This window comes from Lipophrys pholis (genome assembly GCF_963383615.2).
Source record: "Lipophrys pholis genome assembly, chromosome: 3".
Lineage (NCBI taxonomy): Eukaryota > Metazoa > Chordata > Actinopteri > Blenniiformes > Blenniidae > Lipophrys > Lipophrys pholis.
Window position 1 is genome coordinate 8,948,204 of NC_137627.1, and position 15,306 is coordinate 8,963,509.

Genomic DNA, 15,306 nt, shown 5'->3' on the forward strand with positions numbered 1-15,306 from the left:
CAGTACAACCCCCCCCTGACCCTCCACTCAAAAATAACGACAGGAAGTGTGATGTTAAAAACATTTATTGTCCAGATGCGATATCCAAAGATGACCTTTTCTTTTCTCTTCTCCGTAATACAGCAAGTATTTCAGGTCATTGAGCTTTCGACTGCTGCCTCTGCTGTTTTCGTTGCAGGTATCGAGCACGAGCGTCGCTCAGAGAGGAGTCGGTGCTTCTTTTCTCCATCTTCTTCATGGCGTCCTCAGCAGAAACCTCTGAAAAATAAATGCAAAGAAATCTATTAAGATAGTTAAAACACATAATGTTGATTAAAAATAGGGAAAATGCTTGTTTTACACTAAATATTGGATATTTCCTTTTTTATTTCTATATTTAAATTCTTGTTGCACTCCTTGTCTATAATCTCTATTTTCATAATAGTGTGGGCGATGTTAAATGTTAACACCGTAGGGGGTCAAGCGAGACAAAATTTTAATCCCACTGAGTGCGTGTACAGCAGAATTGACGAAAAAAACCAAAATTTTACTTTAAAAGGAGGAGTACAGATTTTAGTGTGAAAAAAACCCAACTATTTTTTTCACCTTCTTACACAAGACTTGCATTTGATGTAGTGTTACACAAAAGAATGATCTTTTCCATGTCTCATTGTCCCTTTCACGTTGAGATTTAAAAGGGTCGTGACCTTAAAAATACAATTCCTGTAAAAACAAATTAAACATACCATAACATGCAAAGACAATAATGTCTAGATATTTGTGTTAAATGGTACTGAAAAGTGTTAAAGGTACTAAAAAGAACTAAAACAACTTCCCGAGGTTAAGTTGTAACCTTACATAAATTCCTTTTTAAAAGTTATGTATTTTTAAGTGTTAATCATGAGGTTAAATACATCTTTAGGAGGAAAACTTAAAAGCAATGCAAATGTTGACACTCGACAAGTATTCTCTGTACAGTCATTTGCTTCAGACAACATCAGCAGAATAGAATGCGAGACTGGTGTCAAATTACTAGCGTGAGACGCTGCATGCTGGTAGGCTCAAGTGCTGTTGAAGTGTACACTCTCTGGGAACAAGGTGATTTTAAAATGTGATTGGTGAGAAAGTCAAGTGTAGTTCTGAAATACATGAAAAAAAACACCAACATATTAACTATCATATTAGATGCTGTTTAACCCTAACCCATAATTAGGATCAAACACACTCCGTGTTAATAACGTCTAATTCTGATAACCTGATGGCCTTTTGGCGGCTTCCTTTGTCTCCCATTTCGCCATCTCCTCTTCTGTAACTTCTTCCCGGGCGACGCTGCTCAGCTCGTAGACGTCCACTTCGTGCAGTTTAGGCAATAAATCCTTCACCCACTCGTACCGGATGGGACACACCGTCCTGACGTACACCCGCGAAGTCACCAGTACATCATGGAAGATGACCCAGTTCAGCTCTGCCTCCTGGTCAAATAGCTTGAAGCCACAACAAAATTAGATTGAGGAGGGGGGGGGGGGGGGGTTATAGAAAAGGGCGATTTAGCAACTGATGCAGTTTAAATGCGAAGAAACGTGACGAAATAGACATTTACTGAGGAGGATGGATGAATGTGAATCATAGATCCATGGCCGTCCATTGTGCAAAACACCTTTCCAACAGACCTTCGAGCAAAGGAAAAAAAAAAATCATAATTATACATTTCTAAAAGAATATCTAAGTGATCCGATTCTATGCAGAATCACATGAATAACTGTGATACCTTCTGGCAACATTGGTGAAGTATCCGGTGCACAGGCATCGTCTGAAGAGCTCGCTCTTATTGCCATCGAAGGTTTCTACAGGGAAATCTCGTTTCTACACACGCAGATCCACAAAGGTGAGGGAGAACCGTTCATTGCACATGCCCAACATGTTTCAGTGACGTGAATCCACTGTACCTGCTGCAGCCTGAGGAGGATCTCCCTCAGCTGAGTCTCCACACTGAAGGCGGACTTCAGCGCCCTCCAGTGGATCCAGTTGTCCTTACACCACGCTGAAGGCCTGTCGCTGCAGGAGTGAAAACTCTTGCTTTAAATCTGATCGCCACGCAAGTGAAATACAAATCACAGAGGATCATGGACATTTCTTGGCAAAGCGCCCGTCGGTTCCTTCCTTTTACCTGGATTTACACAACTGAAAAACCCAGAGGAGGGTGGAAAAGTCGTTCATACTGCCAGTCTTTGCAGCCAGCGCTCTGTGCTTCTGATCTGCTTCTTTCTGCTTCTCTGGGTGACCTGCGGTGGGCAATTCATCTGTCAGACACTGCGAGCTCAAAGCTCAGATTGTTGTCTGAACAAAGAACAAAAAGGCTGGCTATATTTTAGTTTACATGACATTTTCATTGGTTCAATTCAATTAAAAATAAATAACTTGTCAAATGTCTTACATGTTTGAGCACCTGCACATAATCACATATTATCAGAGCCGTCATTTTTTTGCACAATCTACATCAGACATTCAACATCAAGTTCTCTGTAACTCAAACAAAACCAGCTGTTTATCAGGGTAATTAAAGTGCTTTCTGCTTTGGCCACTAGATGGCACTGTAACCGAGGAAGTCTCGACTGACGGCTGAATTCAGCTAGAATGAAAAAAAAAGAAGAGAAAAAAGACAGAATTGTTGGGAATCAACAAAATATAAAATTCCATTATATATCTTACACCTGCCTGCTTTAGATTTTTTTTTTCCCCCCAGGCTGGTTTCTTAACATGAAAAGACGATACAACAGACCTGGCCTGATGAAGATGTTCTCCACAGACAACATGGCCGCCACGGGCAGCAGCAGGTCCTCGCAGCCAAGTGAAGCCGCTTTGAGCACGGCCCTGGTGAGGCCGGGGTGTAGCGGGAACTCCACCATCAGCTGCCCCAGATCAGTCACAGTGCCCCGTCTACATCGAGGGTATGTCAGATATGAGCAAGAGCTACTTATTCTGATGTTGGGATGTTCGAAAAACAAAACAAAACTCAGCGTAAAGAAACACTCGCCTGTCAATGGCGTCGAACTGGTAGAGCTGCTTGAGGGCTTCGAGAATGAATCTCTCCTCCGGGCGGTCCAGGTAGGGAAACCTTAACAGCACGAAACTGGGTTTAAATATGAATCCTGGACAATAAGCAATGCTGAATAACAAATACACAGAATGTGCGAGAGCGTACCGGATCACATCATGAACACCCAGACACTTGAGTGTGAGGATCACTGCAGTCAGACTTGTCCTCTGGATTTCTGGAACCGTGTACTCGGGCATGCACGTCTCCCAAAAGTCCCTGGAGTAGATCCGGAAGCACTTCCCGGCTGATGTTCTGCCGGCACGGCCGGCTCTCTGCTCGGCCTCGCTCCTGGTGATGCAAAGCGGTGAGCTTATCGTTAAGACACGGACAGATATATTACTGGAAAAACAAACACCGGCCAGTGTTTAGAAGAACCCACTTTGAAATAGGCACAACATCCAAGATGTCCATGCCCACCCTTGAGTTGTGGTTGAGCTGTTTCACGAATCCGCTGTCTATGATGTACCTGGAAATGAAGGAAGCCTTCAGGACATGGGGTTTTTCTTTGTTTTTTTTATTGTTGAATATCATAAAACAAAGGCTTCACTTGCTTTATGCCATCGATGGTGAGAGATGTTGCAGCAATATTTGTGGCAACTACACATTTTCTTATTCCTGGAGGCGGCGGCTGGAAGATCTGCCTTTGTTGGTCTTTAAAGGAAAAATAAATTACATCAAAGCATAAAAAATAAAAATAAAAAAAGGACAAACACTGATTTTAACGTCGGGACGGATTAACACGCGGTTGTGTGTTTACCAGTGGGCATGGATCCATAAAGGGGCAAAATCAGAAGACCGTCCACGGTTTGGTCCTGCACGTCGTAGCGATAGTCGATGCACTCTGCCTTCTCAAACAACAGGTCACAGGCGCGCTCAATCTCCGACTGACCTGTCAAAACACACGAGAGCTCATGTGGGAAACTGTCACCAGACAGACCCAGACTCCGCTCGTCAAGGAGCAACAGTCACTGCTTGCCTGTTAAAAACACCAGAATGTCCCCGGCCACCTCACTGCTGTGCACATCCAGGGCGACTTTGACAACCTGAGCGGCAAAGACGGACGAAAGTCAGTGAAGGTGAAGACGGACATATATACCGAGACACTTTTCTAGTGACGTTTTGTTGCGGAACCGGGTTGAATGAAACAACTGGACCTCTTTCACGTAACCAGCGCTCTCCGTCTCTTTGGGTCCAACGGCCGAGCCGAACGAGCAGGTGACGGGGAACGTCCTCCCAGGAATCGTAAAGACGGGACAGCCGCCGAGAAAAGCGGAGAGTTTGTCGGTCTCCAAGGTGGCTGACATCACCACCACCTTCAGGGGAAAAGAGCGCCCCCTTGTGGCCGTATCCGGATCAGAGAAGATTTTCTTCAGTAAACCCATGAGAATATCCTGGAAGGAACAAACACAAACTCGGTGTGTGTGTGTGACGGTAAAAAGTCAATGCTTTATTATCAAAATCTAAGTTAACTGCGTGTACACAGAGTAGTAAGCAAAGATAGATCAGATTGTTTATATGAGGCTGTACAGCGTCAGAACAAGGTGATAAATTGCTGACAACCAGTTCAGACCTGAACATCTCCATGGTCGATACCCACTGGAGGCTACCAGGTACACTTTTAAATGTACTTTTATCAGAGTTTTGTTTGCTTTATTATAACTGCAAAAACATGAATCAGAAACAAAGCAAATTTTTGAATAATATGACAGAATGATGACAACATGGAGTGTGCCTGCTTGACACACTTAACAGTGATAAAACAAAATGTTCAGTGACTTTTTCATAATACAACTGATTTTTATTTGACTGATTTGTCATTGTTTACTCTTTTTTTTAAAATGACATATTAATGACGACTTGTGGACTTTTTACTCACACACACAGATTAGTGTGAACCTGGAGGACTCTGATGCCGTGTTCCTGAGTGTGGACTCACTGTGTTCAGGCTGCGTTCATGAACTTCATCCAGGATCACAACACTGTACTGGGAGAGTCCAGGGTCGGCCAGGATCTCCCTCAGCAGGCATCCGTCTGTCATGTACTTAACCCGCGTGTCCTGCGTCACACACACACACACACACACACCATCAACGTGAATCAGACAAGCGCGAGGCAGAGGCCTGCAGGTCAGGGGCTCGTGGTTTTGTCTCCCACCTGTGTCGTGCAGTCATCAAATCGCACTTGGTAGCCAACCTCTTTCCCCAGAGTGCACTGCATCTCCTGGGCCACGCGCTGTGCCACTGTGATGGCAGCCACGCGACGAGGCTGGGTGACGCCAATTCTGCCATCTTTACAAAAGCCTGACGAAAAGCAGAGTGAATCGCGTGCTTGTATTCGCAGGTGGCTCGAAGCTGAGGCGCAAATTAACTCAGACGACACTGGAGTTACTGAGGTTTCCCGGGTACCTATAAAGTTTGCAGCGCTCACCTGCTTCATGGAGGTACTGTGGAAGTTGTGTAGTTTTCCCGCTGCCAGTCTCACCGGTCACAAGCAGGAAAGGGCTGCTCTTCACGGCCTGGACCAGCTCGTCTCTGTGGCGGTAGATCGGAAGGTGTTTGGACTCGGGCTTTTTCGGACTCCGTCTCGATGCGCTGGACATGTTGTAAAAAAACTGTGGTTGCTAACAGTAACGAAGGAGGAGGGAGCGGCACAGACGTAGAAATAAGTGACTTCAATCACGCGGAAATCATTTCATTGAGAATAATAAATTGAAGTTATCTTTCCATTTGTTTTTAAAACGCCATACTTCCGCAACTTCCGGTAAATATTTCACACTGGATTTCTATTGGTGTACTTGGTGTTACGCGACCCGCACTTATCTGCATAGACGTATATAACTAGATTCTTAGCTTCAGCTGCTTCCTGTTAGAGGTAAATATAATAGATCTGATATTTCCGCCATCTTGGATGAGGAACTGTTTCACCGACATAAAGTAGAACACAATTAAAATAATCATAACTTTGCATTTTCAACAGCTTAACTGCAGCTTGCTTTTTGGTAAATTAAACTTGGTTTATAACAGGTTGTTTTAGTGCATACAAATTTATTTTTGAATGGACTGGATCTGCACTTCTACAGGTTTCTTCTTTTTAAAATTTAGTTTTTCCTTTCCTCCGTCACCCATGCTTGCTCATGTGGAATTTGTTTTGTTTTTTCCTGTAGAAATGTAGTGAGAGAACTGCGCTGTATTTGGTGCAATATAATTAAAATTGAACTGGAGGCTAAGCGGTCCTCATCCAAGATGGCGGCAACTCCGGTCGCATTCAAAAAGACAACATGAGATTATTGTGAAGCCTCTTTGTGATGTGAAACTAATATTTATACACGTGGCCTTTGTTGTTACATGAATAAATGTGTGCAAAATATCTTCCGCATGAATAACAATGATACTATATTACACATTATTGACTTGTTTATATGTTATTTGGATGTAATATGAAAGTTAGCCATTTCAAAGACCGACGCAATATAATACCACATATTGGGATATTATTAATGTTCAAGTTTAATGATTACCTTTATATAAATAGCAATAAATTGTTTTGTAAATCACAATCTGCTTTTATGAGAGATTTTCCTTGTTTCCTATATGTATTTCAGGCTCAATATCCACCTTATTCATATGTATGCACATTTACACAGACATGGGGATATCAGCATATACACTTTCAGGTCTATTCTATACTTACTTCTATATTTACAAGGCAAAGTGTGATGAACAATGATCACATGTCGGCCCATGAGTTGATAGGGGCAAATCAATCAAATTATCGTCACCAAATGTTCCTTACACTTGAAGTAGAACTGCAGGAGCTCAACATTTAAGAGGTAACCAATTGTTAACTAAGGCGTATCTGTCTTGGTTGACAATTTGTTCTCATCAGCGATGACTAAACGTGACCCCAAAACTGAAAATAAATCTGCACTGTGGTATCTGTCAATACGAAGAATGACCTTTTGCATGTAAATAACACACAAACATGACCTTGATGTGGCATTTCAGCTTGTGCATCTTGACAGTGTTCACCACTTCAATCAGCATTAACACAACTTTAAACTCAAGGAAAATGTTCTCAGAAAAAACCTTTTTGGAACGCAATAAAATGGAAAGACGTTTATTTTTTTATTGTATACATACAGTTTTGATCCTTTTCATGAGCGTTTACACATCTGCTGAAGCAGTACAAAGCAATTAACCAAACTAATGAAGACACTGAGCAAATATGAAGCTGAACGACTACGTTGCTGAAACAAAGACATAATCTCACTGTCACAAACTGTTCTCTACAGGCGGTCCAGGCGGTCCGTGCTCCGGTTGTAGATTGGGTTTGTGTATTCACACTCTGAGATGGGAACAAAGGGAAAGTGGCAGAGAAGCTCAGTGCACGGCATCATTCCATTCTTAACAAGCTCACAGACAAAGTCGGCACCCACTGTTTTCGTCTTTCTTCTTCTCGACACCGGCTGCAGGAAACACAACACTCTGATGAGCATCTGAAATTCTTTCTTGAGCTTTGATGAATGATGAATACCTCTGGATGCAAATCAATGAAACTACCTCTGTGGTGAGCCTCCGCCTGCACTGCCGCTGCTTGTTGCTGGTTGAGTTCAACTTGGTTGACTGTGTGAATAAAAGTGATGGTTGACATTTCAGACAGAAACAAAGTGATGCAATATGAGAAAGTGAGAATATTACCATAATAATGCCGCCTGACACTTGCTTCCCGTAACCGATTGAAGAGGTCTGAGGGGGTGAGACGGGGTTGGGTCATTCCATGAAATGTTAAACTTCCAAACATCAATAACAAAGACCGCTGTATGGGTTACCACCAAGCACCTATGTGAAATCTCTTTCGCGTTCTCTGACTCTCCACCCTTTCAAATTTCATTTGATCGAGACTGGGGTAGATCCCGCTGCTGCTGTGGCCCGGCTGTGGCCCGGCAGGATCCTGCAGAACTTCTGGTGGAGCGCTGTGGCTTCTGGCGTGGTCGGCGCTGGTCGGACATTGGTCATCGTTTTCTAGAGAGGTTTTAGTCATTTATCATGCTCAAATGTATTTAACAAGGTGTATGACTTAAAATATATATATAAAAAAACATGCGTGGACATACCGTAAACAAAAAAGTTATTCTCTGCAGGAGAAAGACAGGAAGACGGCGACACAGTCAGTTGTTTGACCTGAACAGACACTTGCTCTATTCTGCTGCTGCAACACTGGGATTTCCCTTATTGGGACCAATAAAGTACAGATATCTATCATTTATTATTTCTATATGTCGTGTGGTATTTGTACTTGTATAAGTACATTAGAAGAGTATGAGTTGACATTTCTCAATGTGAAGCAGTCCGGCCAGTACCGCTGCAAACTATAGCTTCCAATGTGTTTATACAGTTCAGTTACTGTCTAATCACAGGACCTCCGGCTTCAGTTAACTGAAGCAAAACTGAACATTATTCTTTCAGTAAAATCAACATTTTATGATGAGTCCTGCCCTTACCTGCGCCGAGACTGGGCCCTACTGGCTGAGCACCCACGGTGCTCGCAACAGTAATGACCGGCTCGTTTCTATCTTCCGTTTTGTTGTTACAGAACCCTGAAAAAGAACCAGCGGGAATAAAGACTTAGACTCGTCCCAAACCTTTCCCAAAAGTTTTGCCTTCACACTTAGAGAAACCCGCCCCTGTCCTCACCAAAGCATGCCTTGTAACTGCAGAAAGCTCCGACAAGCAGCAGAATGAAGAGAGTCACACCGACGCAGACGAACAGCACTTCCTGGCGCCACGGAGCTGCACAAGATGTCGTCCACAGGAAACAGTAGCTCACTAACTAGTCCGCCTGTGGCCTTCTGTGGTTTAAGAGAACAAACCACCCGCCTCTGCCACAGGACGCCGCTTGGGATTGAGAACACTCGTACTCACGTTGTTCAATGAGGAGCTCCACTTGATGACAAAGGTCTCCCTGCCGACAGCGATAGCTCCCCAGGTCGGACTCGGCGAGGTCGTCGATGCAGATGGAGTAGTTTCCTTCCGAGGCCTGGTTTGGAAAGACCTTCACTCGACCGTATCGGTGGTCCGTGAACCTGATGATGCTCCGGACCGAGAGCTGGACTTCTACAACCCTGCTGTCAATGTGGGACCACGTCACCGTATTTGTGCTGCTTGTTGAAAATCTGCATGGTAGGAGCGCGCGCGAGCCGAGCCGCACCCCAACCCGGTGCGGGTCGCTCAGTTCTTCGTCACAAGGTTCTCCATGGTCAAACTGCTCGTCTTGAAGGAGAGAGTGAGAGACAAGAACTAGTTTGTCTGCTTCCTGTGTCCTTCGTTCCACTAAAGGGATGTATTTCATAAATGACTACAGTTTTCAAAAGTTATGACGTCATTCTAAACACCACGGTTGATACATAACGTGTGAATTCACTTCATTCATTAAAATCTTGTGGCGGGGGGGGGGGGGGGGACGTCACCTACATTTGACAATATCTGAATTAACTGTAGTTAATGAACTAGAGGTGTTTCAGCCAGGAAAAAGGGTGAAATGTGCTCAATGTGTTTCAGAGTTAAAGTGCATGAAAGCAACATCATTTTGATTTCCACAGTTCGTTTTAATTGACGTACGACTTAATTCAAACTTTTAAACTGCCTGTCTTCACGCAAATACTTTGTCTTGTCAGATTCATGTGAGTAAAACTAAAAAAAAACCGTCACCGTCAGATATAATAATATCTGCTGTGCGTTTGAATAAGCAAGAATGTCAAAAATACATTGTTTTCCTCAGTGCGACGTGATGTGTGAGTGAGCTTATAACCAGAGCCGCTCACTTCCTGTTAGTCCCTCACGGGTCTACTAAAAGAAATACAACAAAAGAATTAGGTTTTGCATCAAAGTATTGTGTAATATTTTAAGAAGTTTATGTAAATGTGTGACTCCTCACTGTCGCTACTGAGTATAAAATGTAAATATTGCTTTTAGCTATTGTGAGAGTGATCCTAAAGTATTCTTAATTTATTTCTTTTAGTTGAAGGTGATTATTTGGAGTTACACAAAATAACAACCTTTTTTAATATAACTTCAAAAAAACTTTTTTTTATAAACAAATAATGTTCATATATATATATATATATAAAGTATAATCATTTGATTAACAATTTATATAGACAAATTGTTAATTAAATGCAATTATACTTTGTTACAAAGTATAACATGTTTAATTAATATTACTTTTTTGTCTTTTCTAATGAAATTGAAATCAAGTGAAATAAATAGGGGAAAAAAAAAAATATATATATATACATATATATATATAATTTAATTGATTTCACTTGTTCATCTTGGTCCCCACCATTAGAAAAGACAAATAAAGTCATGTTAATGAAACATGTTATACTTTGTAACAAAGTAATTACATTTGATTAACATTTTCCGCCTATATAAGTATATCGATATATATATATATATATATATATATATATATATATTCAAACAGGAGGACTCACCGTTTGAAGACACACACACAAAGCATGTGACTAGAAGGACAATGCACCTCTCAGCAGTCATCGCCAGCGTCTGGTCTGGTACAGTGAGCAGCGGTGAAGTGCTGCAGCGTCAAGTCTTGTCAGCGTCACGGGAGGAAAAACCTCAAGACCCTCACAGCTCATAATGTGTTTCTTCCACTTTCACACGCTCGGCTGCAGAGCAGTGACACGTAATAGTTATGTCGAACAGGTTTGGGTTTTCTTTTCACATGCAACTACAGACGGATGAATAAAGTATATTTTGGGTCACTTTGGAAAACGGACAGAGAGAAGCTGACGTGGATTTGAAATGGCGAGAGTTTCCAGACCACTTCCTGTTGACGCTTCCGGACGTTTCTGAAATGCGAGAAGGGCCTCGCTGTGAAACAAACAATGCATGAGCTTGAGGTTATCGCTGTAGGACCTGAAAGACAAAGTGAAACACACCGAGGTCTCTTGCACGTGAGCGTCAGTGCGAGTCTCAGTTTGGCAAACTGTCCAGGTTCTCTTCACAAACACCGAAGACCAAAAGACCGAGATTAGGCAGATTAGGAATTTGAAGCGGGTCTGAATCTAAAGGCTTCTCCTTTTTTTTTTAATTGAAATCGCTTGAGATTTGTTTTTTACTCACCTTAGTCTGTATTGATTTTTCTCATTTCTTTCCAAGACAAACTAAAAAAAAAAAAAAAAACAGGACAGAGTATTATTTTACAAATGTAGTTGAGGGTTAACTTAATCTGGACAAAAATAGGATGTATTGAAAACAAAACAAAAACAAAAAAGGGTAAGTAAATAAGTAAATCAATAAATAAAGCAGAGGAGATGAAGAAAAGAAAAGCGGGTAGTGTCCTGTCGGGAGCTTCAATCTATTCTGTCGGTTCCTTCTCACCGTTTCTGTCTTCTTTCGTTGATCAGTCTTTCAACTGTCTGTCGCTCTCCGGGTTCCTGAGAGAAAAAAAGGTCCATTTCTTCCACTTGTCTTCTTCTTGTGTCTCTTGTAGTCTCAATCGGTAGGTCAGTTTTTCCAGTTTGTAGATTTCTTGTATTACTTCTGTCCATTGTCCCCGTGTGGGTGGATCCACTTTACCCCAGTTTCTTGTTAAAGCCTTTTTTTCTGCGGCCATCAGTGACATCACCCCCCCGTGTGTATGTGGTTTTCCGTTAGGTTACCCAGACATAGTATCATACAGCTGAAATCGCTTGAGATGTATATTAACATACGTTTGCTTGGAATCAACATTGCTGTCAAATGCCTCAGCAATATTATTTATTCAATTAATTAATTAATATAGTTTTTGAAAAGTAGACTAAGGTCACGTTTAGAAAACAAACTAACTTCGAGTCCGTCTGGTGCTTTTCTTTTTAATAAACATGCCAACGTTATGTTTGTCAGCGTGTATTTATTGATTGGTATGTTTGTAGGGAAGTACGTATGTAACCAACTTTCTGAAACTTTTGTCTTTAACCAACGAGGGTTCCATTAAATTCTGAGAGCAATTGGGTCAAAGGTCAAGATCTACGTCATGAAATGGGAAAAAAAACCTGTATTTTTGTCATAATGCAGTCAGTTTTAATCTGATTGATCTCAAACAGTGACAACAGAAAGAAATTCAAACGACCATGACAAATGATGGCGTGGTGGATCAAATAACCTTCTAATCCATTGGTTCCCATGGTGACAAAAAGATGCAGTCTACCAAGTGTCCGTTCTAGTTTAATTTCATCTTAATCACCTTTAAGTTGCTTTAAAGTGTTTTCTAGAAATGATACTGAAAATGTATTTAATAACTTCCTTCCAATTAAAAAGTTAAATAGTTAATAACTGATCCATTTGAACTGTGATTAGTTTTACCCGCTTTTTATTGATTTATTCTTAAAATATAGAAGTTATTGTGGGGAAAAAAAACAAAAAAAAAACAACCTTTGATTTGAATTAATTTTCTTAGCTGCTTATTTTAATTGGTGCTAAACTTCGTCCTAACGGAGCGGAGACTAATTCGTCTCTTCAATTTGACCTGGAGACACAGAAACAGACGAGAGACTGAGACGAGCAGGAGAAACATTGGCAAAAGAGTTTTATTGTGAGCAAACAGAAGAGGCCTTGTATAAAAAAAAATAAGCTGTGTGATGTGTATTTAAAAAAAAAAAAAAAAAAAAGATCATGTGGAGACATTCAGAGGTGATGAGACGACTCCGGACAGGAAGTTAAAACAACAACAACAACAAAAACACTCCAGAACCCTTCGCACCGTTTCTCTGCACCGACATTCAGCTTCGACACGACGAGAGAAGACAACTGCTTTAAACGTTTCACGTCCCGGTTTTAAAAACAAGTCGATATAACAGGGGCCTGAACACTTTCCCCTCGTTTCCACGATTGACAGAAGAGACGAGCGTCAGAGGTGCACACTGGCTCAACGCGTCATTCATTTTTACTCGTCTAGTTCAAGGCAAATAAGAACATTTTTCCCTTTTTAATTTGGTCACATTCGGGTATGAAATTGGATTTCTGCATGCGATACATTCTCACGGTGGCTGCATCGATTCACGATGAAGCACAGAGACGCAAACCCGGGCAAGAATCAGTGGCGTCTCAAAAACCCAAGAACACAATAAAACCTTTTTCCACAAGTAAATAAATACCGTGAAACTGTCCTTAGAGACCTTTTTTTTTTTTTTTTTTGTAATTCTTTACAGGTGGAGCTTTTAAGTCTTAAAAACTAAAAATATATATCTCAAAATATTATTCAAAAAGTAAGATTCTTTTTTTTTTTTTGACCAGAAGCCAATCAATTATTTATAAATTATGAATGTAGAAAAAAGTGACAAAACACTTGAACTATAGCCTAACTTTTTAATGTGTCCTCCACTGGCCTTATTAAAACTTTGACATAAAACATTGAGTGACACACACAAGCTTAAATAGAATCGAAGAATAAATTATGATTTCAATTCCAGATCCACGGGTTGAAATTTGAGAACGTACGAGGGACAAGACGAAGCATTGCAGAGCTAAACGAAGCGGGGAGCGTACCAATGAAGCATCACATTAAAAAAAAAACAAACAAACAAAAAAAAATAATACATTTTTTTTTTCTAGAAAAATATATTGTTAAATATTCAAGACATGCATGGTAGAAATATACGATAGACAGAAGCAAAAACAACAACAACAAATAGTTAACCCTGTATCATCAGCATTAGATGTTCAACGTTCGTTATTAAAGTAAATTCAAGTTTCTTCTTTCAGCTGTTTTCAAAAACTTCATTGTTCAGATGAGGAAAGGATGGAAAGCATTGGGGGAGGAGGGGGGACTCCATGATCGCTCATAATTCTCTCCAGAGCTAAAATGATTCCTTAATCCGACAGAAGAATCAAAAGCTGGTTTAAAGCTCAGTGATTGTTGACGAGAGCAGCAAATCCAAGAGTGTGACTGTGCATTTCATCAGAAACGACCGTTTCCTGTTAACATTCCCACAAACCTTTCGACATTGCTCGGACATATGGAGTGCTGCAGATCCTCCCTCTAAGCTGCGGTGTCAAACTGACTTTAGCCTGTACGAGGACAGTTGTGTCTACGTGTGTCTGTAATGAGCTTTGTTTGTGCGTACACATTTGCATCAACACAGCAAAAACGCGTCCAATTGGAATTAAATTTGCGCATGCATAATGTAATTTGTTGTGAGCATGTCGAGATTTGTGCAGGCCGACGAGGACCTGTAAATGTCTGCCTTGTTTTTAAAAAAAAAAATTTGTCGCCCTCAGATTTAACTCGCAGGCTACTGCCGAGAACCTGCAGTTGGCATGTGTACCTGCGAGTCCCGACTGAGGGCAAATAAAACCCAACTTTACGTGAACACGGCACGAGAGGAAATCTAGGATATTTACAGGTCCTTGTCGGCGTGCGCATATCCCAGTACAAACACAGACGCACAGATTCAGCTCCGCACAAACAAATCGAGGTGTGCACAGATCAGCGTGGACAGAAAAAGAGTCATTACAAGCACCAATATCGGTTTGACGACTCAAATTGAAATACAGACAGCGCTTTGCTGTTACAACAGCCCCGTGGTGGCAGCTGCTGGTGTGGAAAAGAAACGTCCCCGCGATGGGTGCGCGTGTTGTGATCGTTGGGACAAATTGAAAAGGATGATTTTGTGTTTCCGATATCTCTGTGCATGCCAGTCCTCCTCTCTCACACGAGCCACGATCAGTCACTTTGCCGGGCTCTTCCCGGGACAGCGCCGATCTGATGCACACCAAAACAGATTCACACTCACAGGGAAACACAGCTCCTCACCACAGTCGTGCTTTCGGGAGTCAAAACTCAACACATGCAAACTGCTCGCCTCAAGTCGCTAGAAAGTAAAAGGATATGTGAGCAAAGATGTACACAACCAAACATACACATATATAGATATATTCATCTCATTTGTTTCCATTTTTAAACCATTTGTATTCAAAATACATTAACGTTTTTTTCAAGTCCAAGTTCAAACCTACGAAAATGTCTTTGGTCGAGAAAAATATCTTAAAATCTACAGGCTATAAATGTTATTGTACAGAAATGAAACCAAAAAAAAAAAAAAAAACGTACTCGAGATCATGTAACTGATCAAAATTGGGGAAAGCGGATACCAAGTATCTAATCATTTCTATTTGGAGAGCTCCAAATATATTAAAGTGCTTCTGTATTATTCCCTCAGCATTTCATGT

At 41.3% G+C, this 15,306-nt stretch overlaps 2 protein-coding genes across 4 annotated transcripts; both read right to left on the reverse strand.

The window, feature by feature from the left end:
* Nucleotides 1–48: 48 nt before the first annotated feature.
* On the reverse strand, nucleotides 49–5,915 carry dhx40 (DEAH (Asp-Glu-Ala-His) box polypeptide 40). The gene is made up of 17 exons (XM_080459557.1): nucleotides 5,504–5,915; nucleotides 5,231–5,376; nucleotides 5,013–5,132; nucleotides 4,231–4,467; nucleotides 4,053–4,119; nucleotides 3,834–3,965; nucleotides 3,628–3,727; nucleotides 3,456–3,542; nucleotides 3,182–3,364; nucleotides 3,014–3,094; nucleotides 2,759–2,916; nucleotides 2,147–2,261; nucleotides 1,926–2,034; nucleotides 1,748–1,842; nucleotides 1,580–1,649; nucleotides 1,235–1,463; nucleotides 49–258 (listed from the first exon to the last, which is right to left on the reverse strand). Exons 1-17 carry the CDS (start codon nucleotides 5,673–5,675, stop codon nucleotides 137–139), a joined length of 2,223 nt encoding a protein of 740 aa, XP_080315683.1. The 5' UTR covers nucleotides 5,676–5,915; the 3' UTR covers nucleotides 49–136.
* A 1,256-nt stretch (nucleotides 5,916–7,171) lies between these two features.
* LOC308107902 (uncharacterized protein) lies at nucleotides 7,172–11,594 on the reverse strand. 3 transcript variants are annotated; one of them, XM_080460491.1, is made up of 12 exons: nucleotides 11,479–11,594; nucleotides 11,221–11,261; nucleotides 10,572–10,968; nucleotides 8,998–9,345; nucleotides 8,770–8,865; nucleotides 8,577–8,672; nucleotides 8,190–8,210; nucleotides 7,915–8,097; nucleotides 7,774–7,821; nucleotides 7,636–7,698; nucleotides 7,512–7,541; nucleotides 7,172–7,420 (listed from the first exon to the last, which is right to left on the reverse strand). In XM_080460491.1, exons 3-12 carry the CDS (start codon nucleotides 10,630–10,632, stop codon nucleotides 7,362–7,364), a joined length of 1,005 nt encoding a protein of 334 aa, XP_080316617.1. In that variant the 5' UTR covers nucleotides 10,633–10,968; nucleotides 11,221–11,261; nucleotides 11,479–11,594; the 3' UTR covers nucleotides 7,172–7,361. The 3 variants fall into 3 exon arrangements, with proteins under 3 accessions (XP_080316617.1, XP_080316619.1, XP_080316618.1); XM_080460493.1 differs by lacking the exons at nucleotides 11,221–11,261; nucleotides 11,479–11,594 and having other exon boundaries at nucleotides 8,998–9,200; nucleotides 10,572–10,656; XM_080460492.1 differs by lacking the exons at nucleotides 11,221–11,261; nucleotides 11,479–11,594 and having other exon boundaries at nucleotides 7,355–7,541; nucleotides 10,572–10,647.
* Nucleotides 11,595–15,306: the final 3,712 nt, after the last annotated feature.